Raw genomic sequence first — 17,110 nt, forward strand, 5'->3', positions numbered from 1 at the left:
TCCCGAAGAAGGAGGTCGGAGGTGCCTGCCGGGCTCAGTTACCCTGCCCTCCCCCTTCCCGGGTTTGTTTTCTTTTGCTTTGCGTCTTCCCCTAGCTCGAGATGCGGAAACCGCGGGCGTGGGTCGCCCGCTATCATCCGGGTGCTAGGGGAGCCACCGTGGCTGCGGGCCGGGGAGGCCATGATCCGGATAATCCTCTCTGCCTGACTGTCACAAACAGGACCCGCGCGCACCCGGGCAGCGGCTGTGGCGTTCGCCGGAGAAGGGGAAGGGCTGCGGGGGGTGGGGGGGGAGGAATGGGGAGGCTGGCGAGGGCGGGAGGCGGGGTGACCGGGAGAGAGCCTCCCCCCAACGATGACACGCACCTCTTCCTTCTCACTCCTTGCTTTCGAGTTTGCTTTATTCCCATCCCAACCTGGTTTACTCCTTTCTCTGCTTCCCCCCTCCATCTAGCCGTCTTCCCTTCCCCCGTTTGTTTTGCAAAACACGGCCATGCCATCTGCAAAGGTGTCGCGATGCACTTCCCCAAATAACCAGTCCGGCGCGCCAGCCCCTAGTCGCCCTCCGTTTGCGGGCGCACACCGAGGCCTCGCAGCCTGGGCGCAGTTGCACCGCGCGGGGCGGGGCGCAGCGGTGCGGGCTCCGGGGGACACCCGCTCCCGGGTCCCGGCGCTCGGCCGGTTTCCGGTACACGCGGGGAAATCGCCTCCCGCCAGTGTCTGCGCGCTCGCCCCCGCCTCCGCCGCCTGGATTGCATTATTATTTTTATCCGGGTTGCAGTTTGCAGCGGATCCTGGTGAGCAAGGGGCTGGCCGGACTGCTGGGGGGTGGAGGTGGGGGGGGGGCGGAGGGAAGTTGGACGTGGATCAGGCAGAAAAAAAAAAGTTTGGCTGGGAGGCTAAGTAGGGAGGGAGGGTGGGAGGGGGCAGCGAGCTCCCGCAGCTCGCGTCTCGGCGCCCTCGGGGCCGGCGCGAGTGTGGCTGCGCGGGAGTGTGAGTGCGTGAGTGCGCGCCGGGGCCGGTGCGTCGCGAGCAGCGGCGCGGGCAGCCGGTCCTGCCCGCGCCCTGCCCGGGAGCCGGGGGAGGACAAGGCGAGATTTGGTGGAGGGGGCTGGGGTGGGGTGGGGGGTTGGCGTGTGCGTGTGGCTGACTGTGAGTGTGAGTGTGCGCGCGCGAGCGGCAGAGAATCAGGAAGTCACAGCAGCGAAGCGCACACAGACATGTTTGATCGCCGTGACATGACGCGCGCGAGGGAGGAAGCGGCAGCGGCGGCCGGGGCCGGGCCGCGGACTCTGGCGCCGGCCTAGGGCTCGGGCGGGGAAGACCCGCTCTGGGCTGCCGGCCGCGCTGCCACTGCAGGCTCGGCGAGCCCCGCGCCTCTTTTTGTTCCGTGTCCCCCAGGTAAGGATTACTGCGCCGCCGCCGCCCGCCCTGTGCAGAGCTTTCCAGCTCTTTCCCTGCCGGCCCCCTCCGGTCTCCCGGCTCGCCGCGCCTGTAAAGTCAGGCAGGCGGGGGAAGCCGGCTCCCGACCCTCCGATCGATCGCGTGGAAAACTTTCCAGCGGGAGGCACCGCGAGGGGAAGAAGAAGGCCTTGCTGGCTGCTGTCCCTTGTCAGTTCTTCTCCGGGTCTGGGGAGTGGAGTCGCTGCGCCTTGGGGCCGTTGCACATGCAAACTTCGGGCCTAAACGTGCCTCCAACTCTCGCAGTATTTACTCCAACAATAAAATAAATATTCAGAGTCGTCCACTTGGTCCTGCCAGGCGCTTAGATTTTTTAAGAGCAGGAGACAGGCTGGGGAGTCGAGGGAACTGGGGCTGTTGTGCCGAATCCATTTCTTCTTCAATGTCTGCAGCGGGTGTTATGTAACTTTAGTAGCACATGGGTGCAAAGCCCATACTGGGCTTCCCCCCTCCTTTGTTTATATAACTTTTGGGAGAGTTTTGCAAGGTTGTCCCTTTTCTTTCTTTCTTTCTTTTCTCCTCCTTAACCTGACGGAGGTTGGTGCTTTTGAAAAAGCAAAGCGACCCGGGTCGGTATTTTATGGAGAGGTGTCATCCTTATCTCCTGGTTATTAGGTAGGCTGTGTTCCTAACTATGTGTGATGTTAGAGCATAAGGAAGACATTAAGGATACACGTTTGTCTACCGCACTGAGTGGTTATTTTTAACGTCTATGCGTTACCAATAGCAGAGTTCAAATTTAAACTTCCATTTCAAAGGACTTTTTAATTTACACCTGGCTGTTGGAAGAGAATGCTTGTAGGAACAGAAAGATTGTTGCTTGAGTACTGAGTGGAAGAAAATTCCTGTCTGACCATGTACGTAAGACTCAGAAACCTCTGAGATCTGTACTGAAATAAAAGCCATGCCCAGTGTTACATGTGCGTGTAGACTTACATATGCACATTCAAATGTTTCAGTGATATTTTCCACCATTTTTGGGGGGGACCACTACCCCAGTCTTGTTTGCCTACACTAGACTTGCTAGGCTTCTAGCCTACTTCTAGCTCACTGGTGAAGGGTTAAGAGGTGTGGCAGGTTTGAATCCAAGTTGGTGCATTGTTATGCAAATAGAACACACTTTCTCTTTTAAGAATCTAATTGCCCTTTTATTCTCCTGGACTTTTTTTTTTTTTGAAGCTCCCTGACAACTTGGAATGTTTGCTGCTGGAAAGAGGGGATTTGGAGATGTCTATTAGGTACAAAAGATATTTATGACCGGAAATAAAAAACCAAACCTGTAGACAGCCTCCCCTCTACCTTGTTGGGGGCATTAAAGAGAGAAGCCATATTGTTGAAGAACACTGTAAAATAAATCAGGAGTTTGGGGTATCAGAACCCTTGAAGAATTGGCAGAGGTGAGGGGGTGCTTCCTTACATGCAGCTTTTCTCTCCTCAGTGACATCAGTTACATCCCAGCTCGGGGACTGGCTGCACTGTGGGGTTTCACAGAAAATATTCACCGCCAGAGTGTGTTCAAAGCAGCCTTAGATCTTTTCTTTTGTTCGTTTTTTTAAAGTGGTTTTTGAGCATTTCTCGTCAAGTTTCTTAAAAAGTGCTTTGACCAACACCTGAGGCTTGGAATTGACCAAAAAAAAAAAAAGTGCCTCTGCACTTGTCATATTGTTAATCTTTGGATTCTGTTTAAAATATTTCTGACACTATAACCAGAAAGTACCACTTTGGCGAAGAAATAATTATTGAAACCTTTTTTCTTTGACTAAGTTTAAGATAAGTTATTTTACAGGCGAGCATGAAAGTACATACCATGCTCTTCTAGGAGATCATCGGGATACCCCTTATATTCTGGTAATATTTTGACATTTCAATTTGAGGGCTTATTATGTATTGGAACAAGACCATAAAAGAGAAGACTTTCATATATTATAGAAGAGGTACCATCCTCTAGTGTTTTCATGCTGGCTTTTTTTCCCCTTTAGCAGTCTTCCTTTGTAAACAAGGCCTTTGTCAAACTCTCCTAGGTCAGCAGCTTTTCGATACTCCAGAGAAATAATAAATCACTATTTATGACATCTTGACATGGTGCCATGAGAACAACTGAACTGTCACAAATATAATGCTAAGGAGTGTTTCCCAGCACTAGTATATTGAGGCTGGGTTGATCAGACCTGATTTAGCCACCAGAAGTTTTGATTCACGCTGTTTCTGGTCAAGATGATTTTAAGGGAAGTCATGGACAATTTGTTGCTGACCATGAGTGGCCTTAGAAAACTCTTCGTAAATGAGCCACATTTTTCTCCTGCAGTATTTCTGGTGAACAGATGAGAACATTTCCCTGATGTGAAAAGCCGTTTTGGGGAGCTGCTTCTGATTTTTTTTTTTTTGGTCACTTTTTTTCTATAAAAGAATGATCATCTCAATTGCTCCTTTTTCTTACATGTGTCCTGTAGTTTGTTTTTGAACCATAGAGGATGCTGAATTTTCTGTCGTCTTTGCAAGTATTTGTTTATGGAACTTTAATCTCTAGCCAGTTCATAAAGTCATGGATCATTCTATAAGTAGTTGGGAATAGAAAATACAGGTGGTGGTAGGTTATTTGGTAGAGTATTTAGGAAGCCCTGGGGTGTTTATTTTTTCTGCATAGAAAGTCATGACTGTATTTTCCAGGGAATATAGGACTCTAAAACTTAGTTCTGCCAGAGTCATTATGAAACATAGCATATTTATTTGCCTAAGATATTTATCACCAAGTTAAATGGGATCCTGCAACCTGGGTTTGGAAAACTTTACAACTTTATTACTGTTTATTATTACTTTTTTCCCTCATATTAATATAGCACTTTTTTGGAAAGTGTTTTGGTTATATTAGAGATTTTAAAGATACAGTCAAAGATACTTGAATAATTATACTTTAGCAAAACATATAACACAGCTGATGAAATTCAGGAGCTAAATAGTTGAATCTTTTGAATGTTGGATATAAACATTATTTAATTTTAATTATGAGAGAATAAGTAAGTAATTCACTCATTTAGAATGATGCTTTAGATATGAAATACAGGATTTTTGACTGAAATATTTACATAAGTGGTGCCTTTCTGGACTTCATGATACATTATTATGTAACTGAAGCCGACTATGAATTGTAATGTTTTATTAGATATAAGACTTTCAGAACATTCAGTTACCATCGGGGAATATGGCTGTATAATTTTATACTTTTGAAAAGATGACAGTATTCTATGTAATTTTAGGTCGTGTATAAGCATCAGTCTTCGTTTTTGGTTTTTTTTTTGAATTTTATTTTATTTATATTTTTATACAGCAGGTTCTTATTAGTCATCCATTTTATACACATCAGTGTATACATGTCAATCCCAATCTCTCAATTCATCACACCACCACTACCCCCCGCCGCTTTCCCCCCTTGGTGTCCATACGTTTGTTCTCTACATCTGTGTCTCAATTTCTGCCCTGCAAACCGGTTCATCTGTACCATTTTTCTAGGTTCCGCATATATTAAGCCTCAGTCTTCTGCCAATATATCATCTACCTCTCTGCAAGCACTAATATTTTAGAAACTTTTTAGAAACTGACCTAATTGAAATATTGACCCTTTTGAAAGGGCTGACCCTTTTGTAAATTGATGAATGGAATTCATAGAAGTTGAAATAAATTTGAAGTTTAAAACCCATTAAATATAACTCCCCCCTCTCTCTCTCTCTTTTTGTTTGTTTGTTTGTTCAAACTGAATTCAGAATTGTGGAATTAAAGTTACTTAAAAACAGCAAAAAAATCTTTGACCAAAAAGCATTGGGGTATGTTATCTCACAGGTTAACAGAAGTCCAAGGGAAGTTCTCTATCAGTTTGTGTTAGGATTGTGTTTTCTTGTTTAGAATGACTGTATTTCTTTACCTGCTTGAGGTTGTATTGTCCAGTTTTTACCATCCTACTGGGAGTTAAGTCATTGAACTTGGAAATTGAATGTCCGTGAGGAAAGCTGGGCATGTAATAGCTTTGCAAATATTTGCAGCTCTTTTGCCGTTTGCTGTTGTGCTGGATTCTTACACGCACTAAAATGCTATTAAGCAAAGTCTATAAATCTGTAAAAAATGAATGATCTGCAATCGAGAATTTATGTCTTACAAAGAACGTGCCTGAACACGTATGAATAGCAAATTGTACACCGCACAGACCACTTGATACAGGGAGAGATCAGGATGGGCTCTCTTGAGTGCATGGGGTAGATGGAGTCTTCGAGATGGAGGACGATTGTGGCCAGAGGAGGGCAGGGGTGGGGTGGTGGGTGCTGATCATATGAGATCAGGACAAAGTCCTGAGATCACAGGGCCCGAGCCTAAAGAAACTGTGAGAAGACCAATGGACCAATTTTGACCTGGTTGCCCAGGGCAAGAGGTTCCAGTTGGGAAGAATTTTCAAAAGATACAAGTTGGAGAAGGTAGAAAGACTTGATTTCCAGGCTAAAGCATGAATGTTTTATCCAGAGTGTGTTGGAGGTTTCTCTCAGAAGTTTGGAGCAAGGGAATTCATGAACAAAAAGTATGTTAGATTAATCTAGCAGACGGTGAATTCAAGTCCAGGGTGGGAATTGAAGGCTTCAGAAGGATCCTCGCCATAACGTACCTTTTTATACGATAGCTCACAAGGTGTTTTCACATGTAATACTTTATTTGCTTCATATCAAAATTGAGGTAGCGGGCTTCCCTGGTGGCGCAGTGGTTGAGAGTCCACCTGCCGATGCAGGGGACACGGGTTCGTGCCCCGGTCCGGGAGGATCCCACATGCCGCGGAGCGGCTGGGCCCGTGAGCCATGGCCGCTGAGCCTGCGCGTCCGGAGCCTGTGCTCCGCAATGGGAGAGGCCACAACAGTGAGAGGCCCGTGTACCGCAAAAAAAAAAAAAAAAAAATTGAGGTAGCTGACTACTATTATGCCTGTTTTGTAAAAGAGAACTTGAAATTCAGAGGTCAAATAAACTACGTGGTGATTTATTTTTTAATGGCAGATTAACACTGTAAATGGCCATTATTCATTTTAATTGCAGTGAACTTGAAGGGTTCATGCTTGAATTTTTGTTGCTGCTGTGAAAGTCGGGGAAAGTGGGGCATCTCACTGGTCTGCTGGGGTTCATTCAGCATATAATGGTCAAGTTTTACTGCGAAGTCAACGTGTGCCATCTCAGCCAGAAAAAGTTCTTACAGTATGTATTTCAGACTCTTACATGTTTCGTGTATAAATAAAATTATCTTAGCAGACAGAGATGAAAGTGGCCATCATTGATTCTTATCAGCATCCCAAATGAGGTTGCCTTGCAAAGGGGCCTAACAGAACCTAGGAAGGATGGGTGTGTGTGTAAATACACACGAATTACATTTCAGGGTGTCACGCTCTGCTACTAGTTTTTGTTGGTTGGTCTGTTTTGGTTTTGACCAGTTACCTAGCAGTTTGGGTTCAGCTGAATTTAAGAAGCGATCGTTGTCCGTGATTACCTTTGTAACGACCAGTGGACATGGATTTTGGGTTAGAGGGTTGCTCTGCCGGAGTGCTTTTTTGTTGAGGAGCTTCTAGTACTTTGGGTTTTCTTGTAAACACCCTGCTTAAAAGAATTTTTCCTTTGTGGAAACATTGGCTGTCCATACCAAAGAGGTCATGGAATTGCATCACAGGTAGGCTCTTCTGAGAAGGCAGCTCATGGTATGTCTAGGGTGATAATGTCAAGAGCCAGGTTCCTGTTAAGGCAGTGCCTGGGGCTCACGGGGCTGTAATTGGCCCCTGAAGTTTGTTTTCTCTCTTGTCCTGCACTGATCTGCTTTGGAGCCCCTGCCAGGTCTGACTCTGGGCAGGGACGGTCCCAAGGCTTTTCATTCCAAGTGAGGGCAGCCGCTTGCATCCTAATTCCTTTCCTTGACTCAACGATGCGGAGTTCGCAGAAGCCCAGCAAACACAGCACACTTTTCATCCAACCACTTTTTAAAACAACCTCGACTTCGAATGGTAAACCGCCAGGAATGACAATGAGAAAGATGTTTTCCATGCTTTTCTCGAGTTTCAGGCCAGCCACGTAGAATGTTCACTCTAAGCACAGTGTGGTTTTTATCTGTGGCACAAATCATTTCGTGCACTGTGTAAAGTTGCGCGTCTCAGACCAAGAAGCACGAGGGCTTTGGGTATATTTCACCACCTATCCAGACAACCTTGGCCTCTAAAAAAGAAACTTCTGGTAGATTTATTTCTTTTATCTTCCTTGCTGTTCTTACCTACTCTCTACTCCCCCATCAAGAACAGCAGCACTTGTGTTCCAGTTCTAGAGATGTTGCTACTTCTTGTGGGGGAATTCTCAATTCATTTACAGAGAAAGCTACAGAGAAAACCTTCAGGGTCAGGGGAGACAGTCTGAATCAGCAAACAGACATAAAAAGAACTCTTATCTTAACTATCTCCTGAGCCTTAATCGTTCTCCATAACAGCCAGAAAACTTGAAAACAACAGTTATTCTTAGGGATGTGAACCGGGCCTAACTTTTATTTCTCATATTCCACCTTCGACCTGTACCCCAAAGTCTTTCTGTAAATGCAGAAGAGATAAAGGTCTGCTGGAGATTCAAGATCACCCCACGCTTCCTTATTACGTTTCGTGAAGTTATTTAAGAGGTGTTGTCTAGTGCAGGTTGTGCTTCCCCCCAAACTCTTTCTGTGACTAGAAAACACAAGTTGCTAGGAAACATTCATTTATTATCTATTTTTACTGCAAGGCCTAGCAGAAATGGCACCTTCTCCACGAAGCCTCCCTTAATTCCCTTTTCTTGCCTCCGCCCTCCAAGCTGTAATTCCTCTCTCCTGCCCGTGACTAGAGTGGACACTCTAGCTATACCCCTTCTGGTATTGCAGGAACTTGCATGTTCTTTTTTTTTTTTTTTCTCACTGCTGTTTATGGATAAGTCCTGTTTCCCTGTCAGAGTTGCAGAGCCCTGGGTAAGCCCTCTGGTCATTTCTGTACATCCTCCATGCCTTGTGCCCAGGGGAGAGCCAGGACAGTTGGGAATAGATGACTAAAACAGGTCCTCTGGATCTTTGATTAAACATCACCGACCTCTTAGGTTCATAACATTGTCTCTGCCTCATATTCTCTCGAGGGCTTTTCTTCACTTCTCTGTCCCTTCGCACATTAACATAGGATCACAGCCGAATCCCAGTCCTCGCGACATCTCCCATCGTTTCCATCTTTGCTTCTGCATCCTCCGCGTCGCACCCCTGTGCATCGTTGCTCAGCCTGAGTGACAGCTCTCCACACTGGTGGATGGCCTGGCTTGCCTGATGGTGCCGTGACTCGGTATTGGGCCAGGAGTGAAGAGATAAAAAACTCTACTCACAGATGTGACTCTGGGCAAGCTCTGTGGTCCCTTCCTGCCCTCCTCCTTTAAATGGGGACGTGACCAAATGTGTCCTCAAGTCAAGTCCCTGAAATGATTGTGAAGCACATGGGGTTGTGTTGAAGTATTACTGCGAGTGTGGGGAGCTTTCAGCTGATTGGAGCGAGACAGGACGGTAGACGTTCTGTCCTGGTTGTCATGGTTGGGCTGGTGACCCTTAAAATTCCATGAAGTTGAACTCCTTTTAATATGCAGATGGGTGTGCTGGGGCTTTCTGTAAAGGGGAGAGGAAGGGAATTGGGGCTGAGGGAGGATGTCTACAGTGGTTGGAGTTGTGGGAAGCTCCAGCGACTTTTATTTTTAAAAAGCGCACACTCCCCGGTTGTAAAGGCAGGGTCAGGACGAAAAAAGACAGGGTGTACTGCTGAAAAATTCTTGGCTAAGAACGCAGTGGCCTGGCCCTCAGGGAGTGCTGGTGTGAGGTGGAGGGAAGCGTTGAGGGGAGGAGAGGGGCCTGGCAGTGCCAGGGTACGGGGGGGTCTGTGTGCCTAACCTCCTTACACACAGACACGTTTTCTTCCTTATATTGGCCATGTAATTATGGAACAGGCCGTTCTTTTTGGTGACAATGTAAAACTTCCCCGCCCCGCCCCCCAACACAAAATAAAAATAGATTTTGAGTGTTATCTTGCGGAGAGACCTGGCACTCCTGCCCTCTCAAGGTTACTGGAGCCATCGCCTCTCCCCCATCCGCCCTGTGCCTGTCCCCACTGTCCCCACCCCATCTGCATCACTTAATTGGTGCCTGGAAGAAAAAAGAAAGGGGTTTGGATTCCTAGGGAGACCGGGAGGGTGGGTGAGGGGAAGCTGAGTTGGCCAATACTGGACTTTCACCCTTAACCACAGGGACTTAGTAATGACCCGCGCCTCTGCCTGAGACTCGCACCTCTTTGTAATTTCCACCCCCGAATTGCTTTACTCTGTGGGAAAGTTTAATCGTGTCTTGGAGCTGCATCGTGAAGTTGCCACCAGAAATGAAGAGGAAGGAATAGGAGGCCAGGACTGTGGCCTCGTCTCTGAGAGGTGCTCCTCTGTGGTACGCTTGGGTGATGGTGCCGTGGCGTGAATCCTGGGACAGCCCGGGTCCTGCCCTGGAGGTTCACTGATGAGCACGCCCACACATACGGTTAGAGGAATCGGGAGATGCTGCAAGCCCTGGATAGGCAGATGCAGGGAGCCTTGAGATGCTTCGATTCCAAGCCCAGAGGAAGCTGAGAAACCCCAGAAAAAAAAAACACGCTTTGCCCGGGAACCCCAGGGTTGGCGACAGCCCTGAGGTGGGCAGAACCCAAGGTCTCTGGGCTCCCAGTCAGAAGCCAGAGGGTCACATTCAAGTTGTGCGGTAGTCCAGGTCCCTTAGCAGTGCGGGATGGGGCAGGTGTGCTCCCTTGTTAAACTGTGCTGTTTCTCTGAGCTGGCTTCTTGTTTATTCATCTATGCTGTTTCACGGACACATTCATTAAGTGCATGCTCCTGAAGGTTCTCTTCTTACGAAAAAGTTTCCTATATAACACGTTCCTATATTAACATTCTTCTTTATGTCCGTATTCTTCCATTTCCTGTCTCATATGTTTCCCCCCTAAGAAGTTTTTAGTAGTTTCCTATAACAAAAAATGATGAGCGTTTCTGTGGGACTGCATACAATTAATTACAACATTCTACGAGACTCCCAGATGAAAGTCATTATATGCACAGAAAGTCGTTGGTATTTTGGGATAATAGATATTAAAATGTAAAACATGAAAAGTAGGACTGCCAGGCTGACTGAGCACTTGTATCTTCATTGTTCAAACTTGTGGTATCTTGCCATCATAGCCATTGAAGCCAATTTCAAGGTAAATCATAACAGGAAGTAAGCAATTTCCTTTTATTCACTAAAAAATAAAGGGGTTTATTAGTTTGCTGATATACATGAAAGAACATTTTAACTTGTAGTACCCCTGAATTGACGTCAGCGTCCTAAATTTAAAATGCTGACTGAACATGGGTGGGTGTGTGTATATGTGAGGGGGTGGAATCCAAAAAAAAAAAAAAAAAAGGTTACTTCCGCCTGCTTTGTTAATCACAAAGAATAAATAATAACATTTGGCTCTCTAGTGAATTCAGGCTATAATTTACTGTCCAAGCTTCCCTGTTGTTTTAGAAATCACTTGAACTGTGTTCTCTTAGTCCCATCTTGTATCAGCAAAACAGTTTGAGTGATCCCTTGCTTATAATCATTCCAAAGCAGCCTTTCATCCCTTCCTGTTCTAGCCCTAATTCATTTATCAGATTGGCCAAATTCTTGCCTCCACTTTTCAGATTTCTTTGTTTGAACATACCTCAAACCCTGATTGCTCTCTTAATTTTTTTATTTTTTAATAATTGACTCTATTAATAGTTTGCCCTTGCAACTTTGTCTACGCTTCATTCAGATCTTTTCTGAGCACTTACTCCATGCTGGTTGGAGGCGCTGGGGATACAGGAGCAAAGAAGGGCCAGACCTCACCCTCACGGCCCTCACATTCTAGAGATTCCTCGAGAGGTGACGGTAGTTAGCTAAGAATGGAAGTAACGTGGGTTTTTTGTTTTTTTCATTTAATTTTCCCTCTAACCTCTCATTTCACTATGGAAAGAGCCCTTCTGTGGGTGACCCGGCCCCTATGGTCTAATTTCTTCCCTGCCACTAATCAGTGGGTAAGCAAGTCCACTTAGCATTCTGTGAGTTCGGCATCAGAAGAGGTTTTGTGTGTACAGGTGTGTGCCCCCAGATGACATAATATATCACCATGACTACCCTGGGATCATTCATCTCCATCAAAATTCAGAAAACAGCTTATTTACTCATTTTGGCTGATATCCAAGATCCAGTCGTACCCACCCCATGAGGCAGTTCCCCGGTGGGGATGCCAAGAAGTCTTGGCACATGGGTGATGGAATACCGCTTTGCTGGAGAACCGGAATTTTCATACCACGTCTCTGGTGGGCCCCGATCCAGGAGTCATGGTTGATGTCTCGTGTGAGTCTTGGACCCCAGAGAGGCCTGGGATGAATCCCTGCCCTCCACTGTCCACGTGGTCTTTAATTAATTACCTGGTGGTAGGACCACATCTTAACCTGCCCTTCTGTTCGTTTCTGCTGGAGTGGAGGTGGCAGGGCCCGGGGAGTAAGGCTCAGTAAGAGAGGCTGCTTGTTGTGCCAGGCACAGAGCTATGGCTTTACGCGTACCATCACATTTTAGTCTCAGTGTGTCATTGCCTATGCGGCTGTGTGAACCCGTATTTGTCTGACTGCCATTAACCTCTTCTTTTCTCGTGATTGGCAATTCCCTTTCATCCTCAGTTTATGAAATTGTACTTGCTCCCCCTTTTAACTCTCTAGAATTCTGTGAAGTTTGAATGCTTATTGACTTATGCAAGTGGGTCTTGGTTGGGTATGTCTTGAGGAGGTGTATATTTTAATGGCTTTGGGGGGTTAATGCCTTGTAAGGTGCCCAAGTAATGAAGAGCATCTGTTGGCTTCAGTAATAAATTTTAAGCTTGTTTAGAATTCTCCTTATGTCTTACATTTGAGTTTCTCCAGTGAGCCTTTTTTTGGATCTTAGATGATTTATATCTTTCCGGGGAATCATTTTAAATAAGAGGTCTTCATAAAGACTAGGGCAGATGGATATATATCACACTCTCTCAAACATCTGGGCTAGACAGGGCAGTTCTGTTTGATGTTTGTTACGGAAATGGCACCATCTAATACTAACAACTGTTTTATTCTGATCGTAACATCATGTTTAAAACATTCCTTTCTCTTCTTTCCAACTCAGTATCACTGTACTGACTGGCAGAGTCAGGAGAAGTAGATGTCCACGCCCACAGACCCTGGTGCGATGCCCCACCCAGGGCCTTCGCCAGGGCCGGGACCCTCTCCTGGACCAATTCTTGGGCCCAGTCCAGGACCTGGACCATCCCCAGGTTCCGTCCACAGTATGATGGGGCCAAGTCCTGGGCCTCCAAGTGTCTCACACCCTATGCCGTCGATGGGGTCTGCTGACTTCCCGCAGGAAGGCATGCATCAAATACATAAGGTAAGAGTTCATTCTCCCATCCATCCATCCATCTTCTGAGTCATGGATGGCTAATAATCACTGATAACCCCCCTCTCTTTTTTCTACTATTGTTTACAAGAGAATCAAGCTAGGTCTTTCTCTTATCTTGTACATTATTGAAAACATACATTCTAAGGCTCTTTTATTGTTACAGATGTTGCACCAGTCAGGGAGATCTGATCTTGGCTTTTTAAAAAGTGTTAGCTACAATATGCAGCTCTCTCTCCCTCTCTCTCTTTTTTTATTTTTATTTTTGGGCCACGCCACGTGGCATGTGGAACTTCCCTGACCAGGGATCAAACCCATGCCCTCTGCATTATTGGAAGCATGGTGTCTTAACCACTGGACCACCAGGGAAGTTCTACAATATGCAGTCTGAGAGATCCTATGAATTGTGGGTTGCAGGTATTTTGGCTTGGCAAATAAGTATATTAGTGAATAAGTCTTGCTTTTTTTTTCCAACTATGTATGTTAAGTACCGTATATCATCCATGAATGAACGTATTGAAAATTATTCTTCCCTAAAAAGATCCCGTAGGTCCCAAAGAATAAAAGGAAAATGAGTCCTTTCCTAAAGGATTTTTTCAAAAAATGTTCGATTGAAATAAAGTAGTTTTTAGGGAATTGCTAAAAATGCACTTTGCTCTCCGTCTGTGAAGTGGCTTTATTCTGGTTTTGGAAGAGAGCTCTGATTTTGCAGAACCCAGGGGCAGTTGTTTGTTTCTGGACGAAGGTTATAATAATCTTCCATTTATGAGATTCGGGTTGTTGCTGTTGGGATGAGCATAACGGTATGACGTGGGCATTATGCCTTTGCAGGATATGCAAAGAAGAGAGAATGGCCTTTTGAGAAAGCAAACATGATCCTCTGTGACAATTTGCTCTGAGAGGTAGCGGTAGCCATAGAAAATCTATGGGACCATTGTGTATTACCTGAAGGTTAGGCCTGAAGAGATGTGTAGAGGTTTTACATCTTTTCCGGGTGACATCACAGGTGGACAGGGTGGTGGAGATGCCTCTTGATGTTAAGCAGGCAAGCTGTGGGAGATACTGGTTTGAAACAGAAAGGTTACCGCAGAAAAGAGCAATTCTTCCCTTTAATTGTGTAGGACTGGAGGTCAGTTTGGGTTTTTTTGTTCTTTTTTTTTTAATTTGGGGCTGCATTGGGTCTTCGTTGCTGCACACGGGCTTTCTCTAGTTGCGATGAGCGGGGGCTACTCTTCGTTGCGATGCGCAGGCTTCTCGTTGCGGCGGCTTCTCTTGTTGTGGAGCACAGGCTCTAGGTGCACAGGCTTCAGTAGCTGTGGCACACGGGCTCAGTAGCTGTGGCTCGCGGGCTCTAGGCACAGGCTCAGTAGTTGTAGCACACGGGCTTAGTTGCTCCGCGGCATGTGGGATCTTCCCAGACCAGGGCTCGAACTGTGTCCCCTGCATTGGCAGGCAGATTCTTAACCACTGCACCACCAGGGAAGTCCCTGGAGGTCAGTTTTAAGGTAAGGCATTGCAGCCCAGAAGGGAAGATTCATGTTTTGCAAATTTTGTTATTTGATGATTTTCAAATCAGAAAATTAATATATGCTTATTTTGAAAAGTAAAACCATATTGCCATAAATAAAAGAAGTGGTTCACCCCTGGTAACAGCTTATTATATATGCTTTTTACACCTTACTTTTCTCCATCTTCAGTAAAAATACCATCTAAGCACAGGTATGCATATTCAGGTATGATTTAAAAAATTTTCCCTTTTACCATAATAGCATCGTATCATCACTGTTAATTACTCTGAAACAACATCTTTTTCATTTAACAACATATCATGGATAGCCCTATAATATCCCCAAGTTCTCTCCCTGCTTTTTTGATTTCTTTTAAACACATTTTTAGCTTGTCAGGTATGTAGAGAAATAAAGTTGCTCGTTTTCCATATCACATTCTTTAGGAGACATATTGAACAGATAGACATATCGAAGTCATTAAATCATCTTGTGTTCATATTAATTTGGGAAGTATATTATAGACCGGATCTGTCACTTGTTAACCTTAGTCCAAGCGGGTTAAATAATTTCAGAAGGGTTTAAGGATGTTTCACCTCCAAAATGAAAGATTTGAAGGAAAATATTTAGCTCACCTCTATTACTATTTAAGCATTTAAAAGTTAAACGTATGCATGAGTGTATTGGGTTAATGTTATGTTTTTGCCCCGGGTTGTTTTTATGTATAAGTGTATCTTCTGATCCCTTCTGTTCCGTTATCTAGCATCTTTGTCACGTTTTCTCCTATTCTCTGCCCCCATCAATGCTCTTTTTCGTTTTGTTTTGCTCTCATTCTGCAAGTTTTGCATTTTCTCATCCTGCTTTTCCGCAGCCCGCAGTCCCTCAGATAATTCCCTGGGTGAGGACATGGTGAAGTGCCTGGAGTTCACACCTGCTGACCAGATGCCTTCACTTTCTGAGAACCTTTTTATAGGCAGCTCTATTCCTTGTCTTTCTCCTCCGTCTCCCTCTGAGCTTCAGCTTTTTGCTTTTCAACATTACTGGAAATAAATAAACAAGTGGCCTAAATACATCTGCTGTGTTGCTTTGATTTCCTCTCTATTATTACTATTTAACAGACTCAGAGACACTCTTTATACCAAATTCTTCCCATTTTTCTTCTGAACATCCTCTTTATGGTAAATTTCTCCTCTTTTCAAGTGCATGCTTTTGACTCTGCAGAAATTAACTTTCCTTTCTCCAAAACTGCAAACACTCATACTTTCTTGCTTGAAGTCATTTGGTTTCTATAAACTCCTGGAAATATTCCTTTCAGGCTGTTTTGAAAATTGCTATTCCAGTTTGGGGAGGAATAGACTTTTCCTTTCTCAAACACATGCTCCATTGCCCAATTCTGGATTGGATTAGTGTCAATTCAATGGCTATTTATTGTGTGTCTGTTGTGTACAAGGCCTCAAGTCCTGTTTCCAGCCCCTGTGTTCTTTATTTTTTTCCAAACTCTGCCATTAACCTTTTTCTGTCTTCCTCCCTCTGTAGTATAGCTTCATCTGTTTCACCCTCTTTCCCGTTCAGTATTTACCCCCATTCACCGCTCTACCCTGTCTGTCCCTCTTTTCCCAACTGCCTTGGAACTTTCTGCTTTCAACTTTTAAACTTCCCATGGTTCCTTCCCCTCTGATGAAACAAAGCTACCAAAAAATAGATCATCACAGACGTTTCAAAGAGTCTTCCTTTCTTCATTCAGACTTTGGAGTAGCTTCAACCTACGGCAGGTTTCAGGACTTACGTAAGAGGGTATGGAAGAATAGTTCATATTTGTCTACCTTGTGAACAGAACTTCATTTTTATTTTGCAGGTTTTGACATGACCAAAAACATTTCAACTGTTTAAAGCCTTAACTTTTGACTTCACAGGTAGTTTTGCTGATCCTATTGGTGTAGTCTTTTTTATTTTATTTTTTGTCCCATCTATGAAATCTATGTAAATAGTAATATATGTAAAATAAATGTCAAAATATATGACTATCATATGGGTAATAGATGATTGCGCCACAATTTTGAAGACTTTTTAGGAAGGGGTCTTAAAACACCAGATAGAAATATTATGCCTTAAAGAGACGTCTGACTGATCTTCTGTAAATGTTTCAGCCCATTGATGGTATGCACGACAAGGGGGTTGTGGAAGATATCCACTGTGGATCCATGAAGGGCACCACTATGCGACCTCCTCACCCAGGAATGGGCCCTCCCCAGAGTCCGATGGACCAACACAGCCAAGGTTTGTGTCTGCTACATACCTGATTTTGGCTCTGAACCACAGTCTTTCGTCTTTCCTGTTGGTTATTTTAATTATGACTTCCAGAGAACGTGTTTAAGGAGGATGGAGTCCAGCCGGTTTCTTTTCCCTGTAGAAATCTCCCCTTATCCCCACCAACACAACTTTATGGTTGATGTGGGCAATTTTCTTTGCAAAATCCTAGTAGTTTTACTGGCCACCATGTGTCCAAGCACTCTGCAGAGTGCTTTGTGTACTTCATGCAGAATCTTTACCCTGAACTTGTGAGATGAATTATATTACCCCAGTTTTATAGATGGAGACGCTAAAGCTCAGAGAATTTACTTTGTTTT

At 44.9% G+C, this 17,110-nt stretch overlaps 2 protein-coding genes across 7 annotated transcripts in view; one reads left to right on the plus strand and one right to left on the minus strand.

Annotated features, from left to right (window-relative positions):
- Nucleotides 1–449, minus strand: part of LOC309824143 (importin subunit alpha-1-like) — a gene marked incomplete at both ends in the record, with an annotated part of 112,481 nt that extends 112,032 nt beyond the window's left edge. Inside the window, 1 exon segment of the mRNA XM_082656889.1 lies at nt 79–449. Within this exon segment, the coding sequence (XP_082513015.1) occupies nt 79–449 (371 nt within the window).
- Nucleotides 1–17,110, plus strand: part of SMARCA2 (SWI/SNF related BAF chromatin remodeling complex subunit ATPase 2) — a gene marked incomplete at its 3' end in the record, with an annotated part of 172,636 nt that overhangs the window by 1,080 nt on the left and 154,446 nt on the right. For 3 of the 6 annotated variants that reach the window (XM_082656489.1, XM_082656485.1, XM_082656488.1), the window contains exons 2-3: nt 12,709–12,969; nt 16,631–16,760. In XM_082656489.1, coding sequence (XP_082512615.1) covers nt 12,745–12,969; nt 16,631–16,760 — 355 coding nt within the window. In that variant the 5' untranslated portion in view covers nt 12,709–12,744. Of the gene's footprint in view, nt 1–690; nt 797–1,108; nt 1,401–12,708; nt 12,970–16,630; nt 16,761–17,110 lie in introns of those variants that run through there. The other 3 variants (XM_082656487.1, XM_082656486.1, XM_082656490.1) reach the window with 3 other exon arrangements.

This window comes from Grampus griseus, assembly GCF_964374135.1.
Source record: "Grampus griseus genome assembly, chromosome: 6".
NCBI lineage: Eukaryota > Metazoa > Chordata > Mammalia > Artiodactyla > Delphinidae > Grampus > Grampus griseus.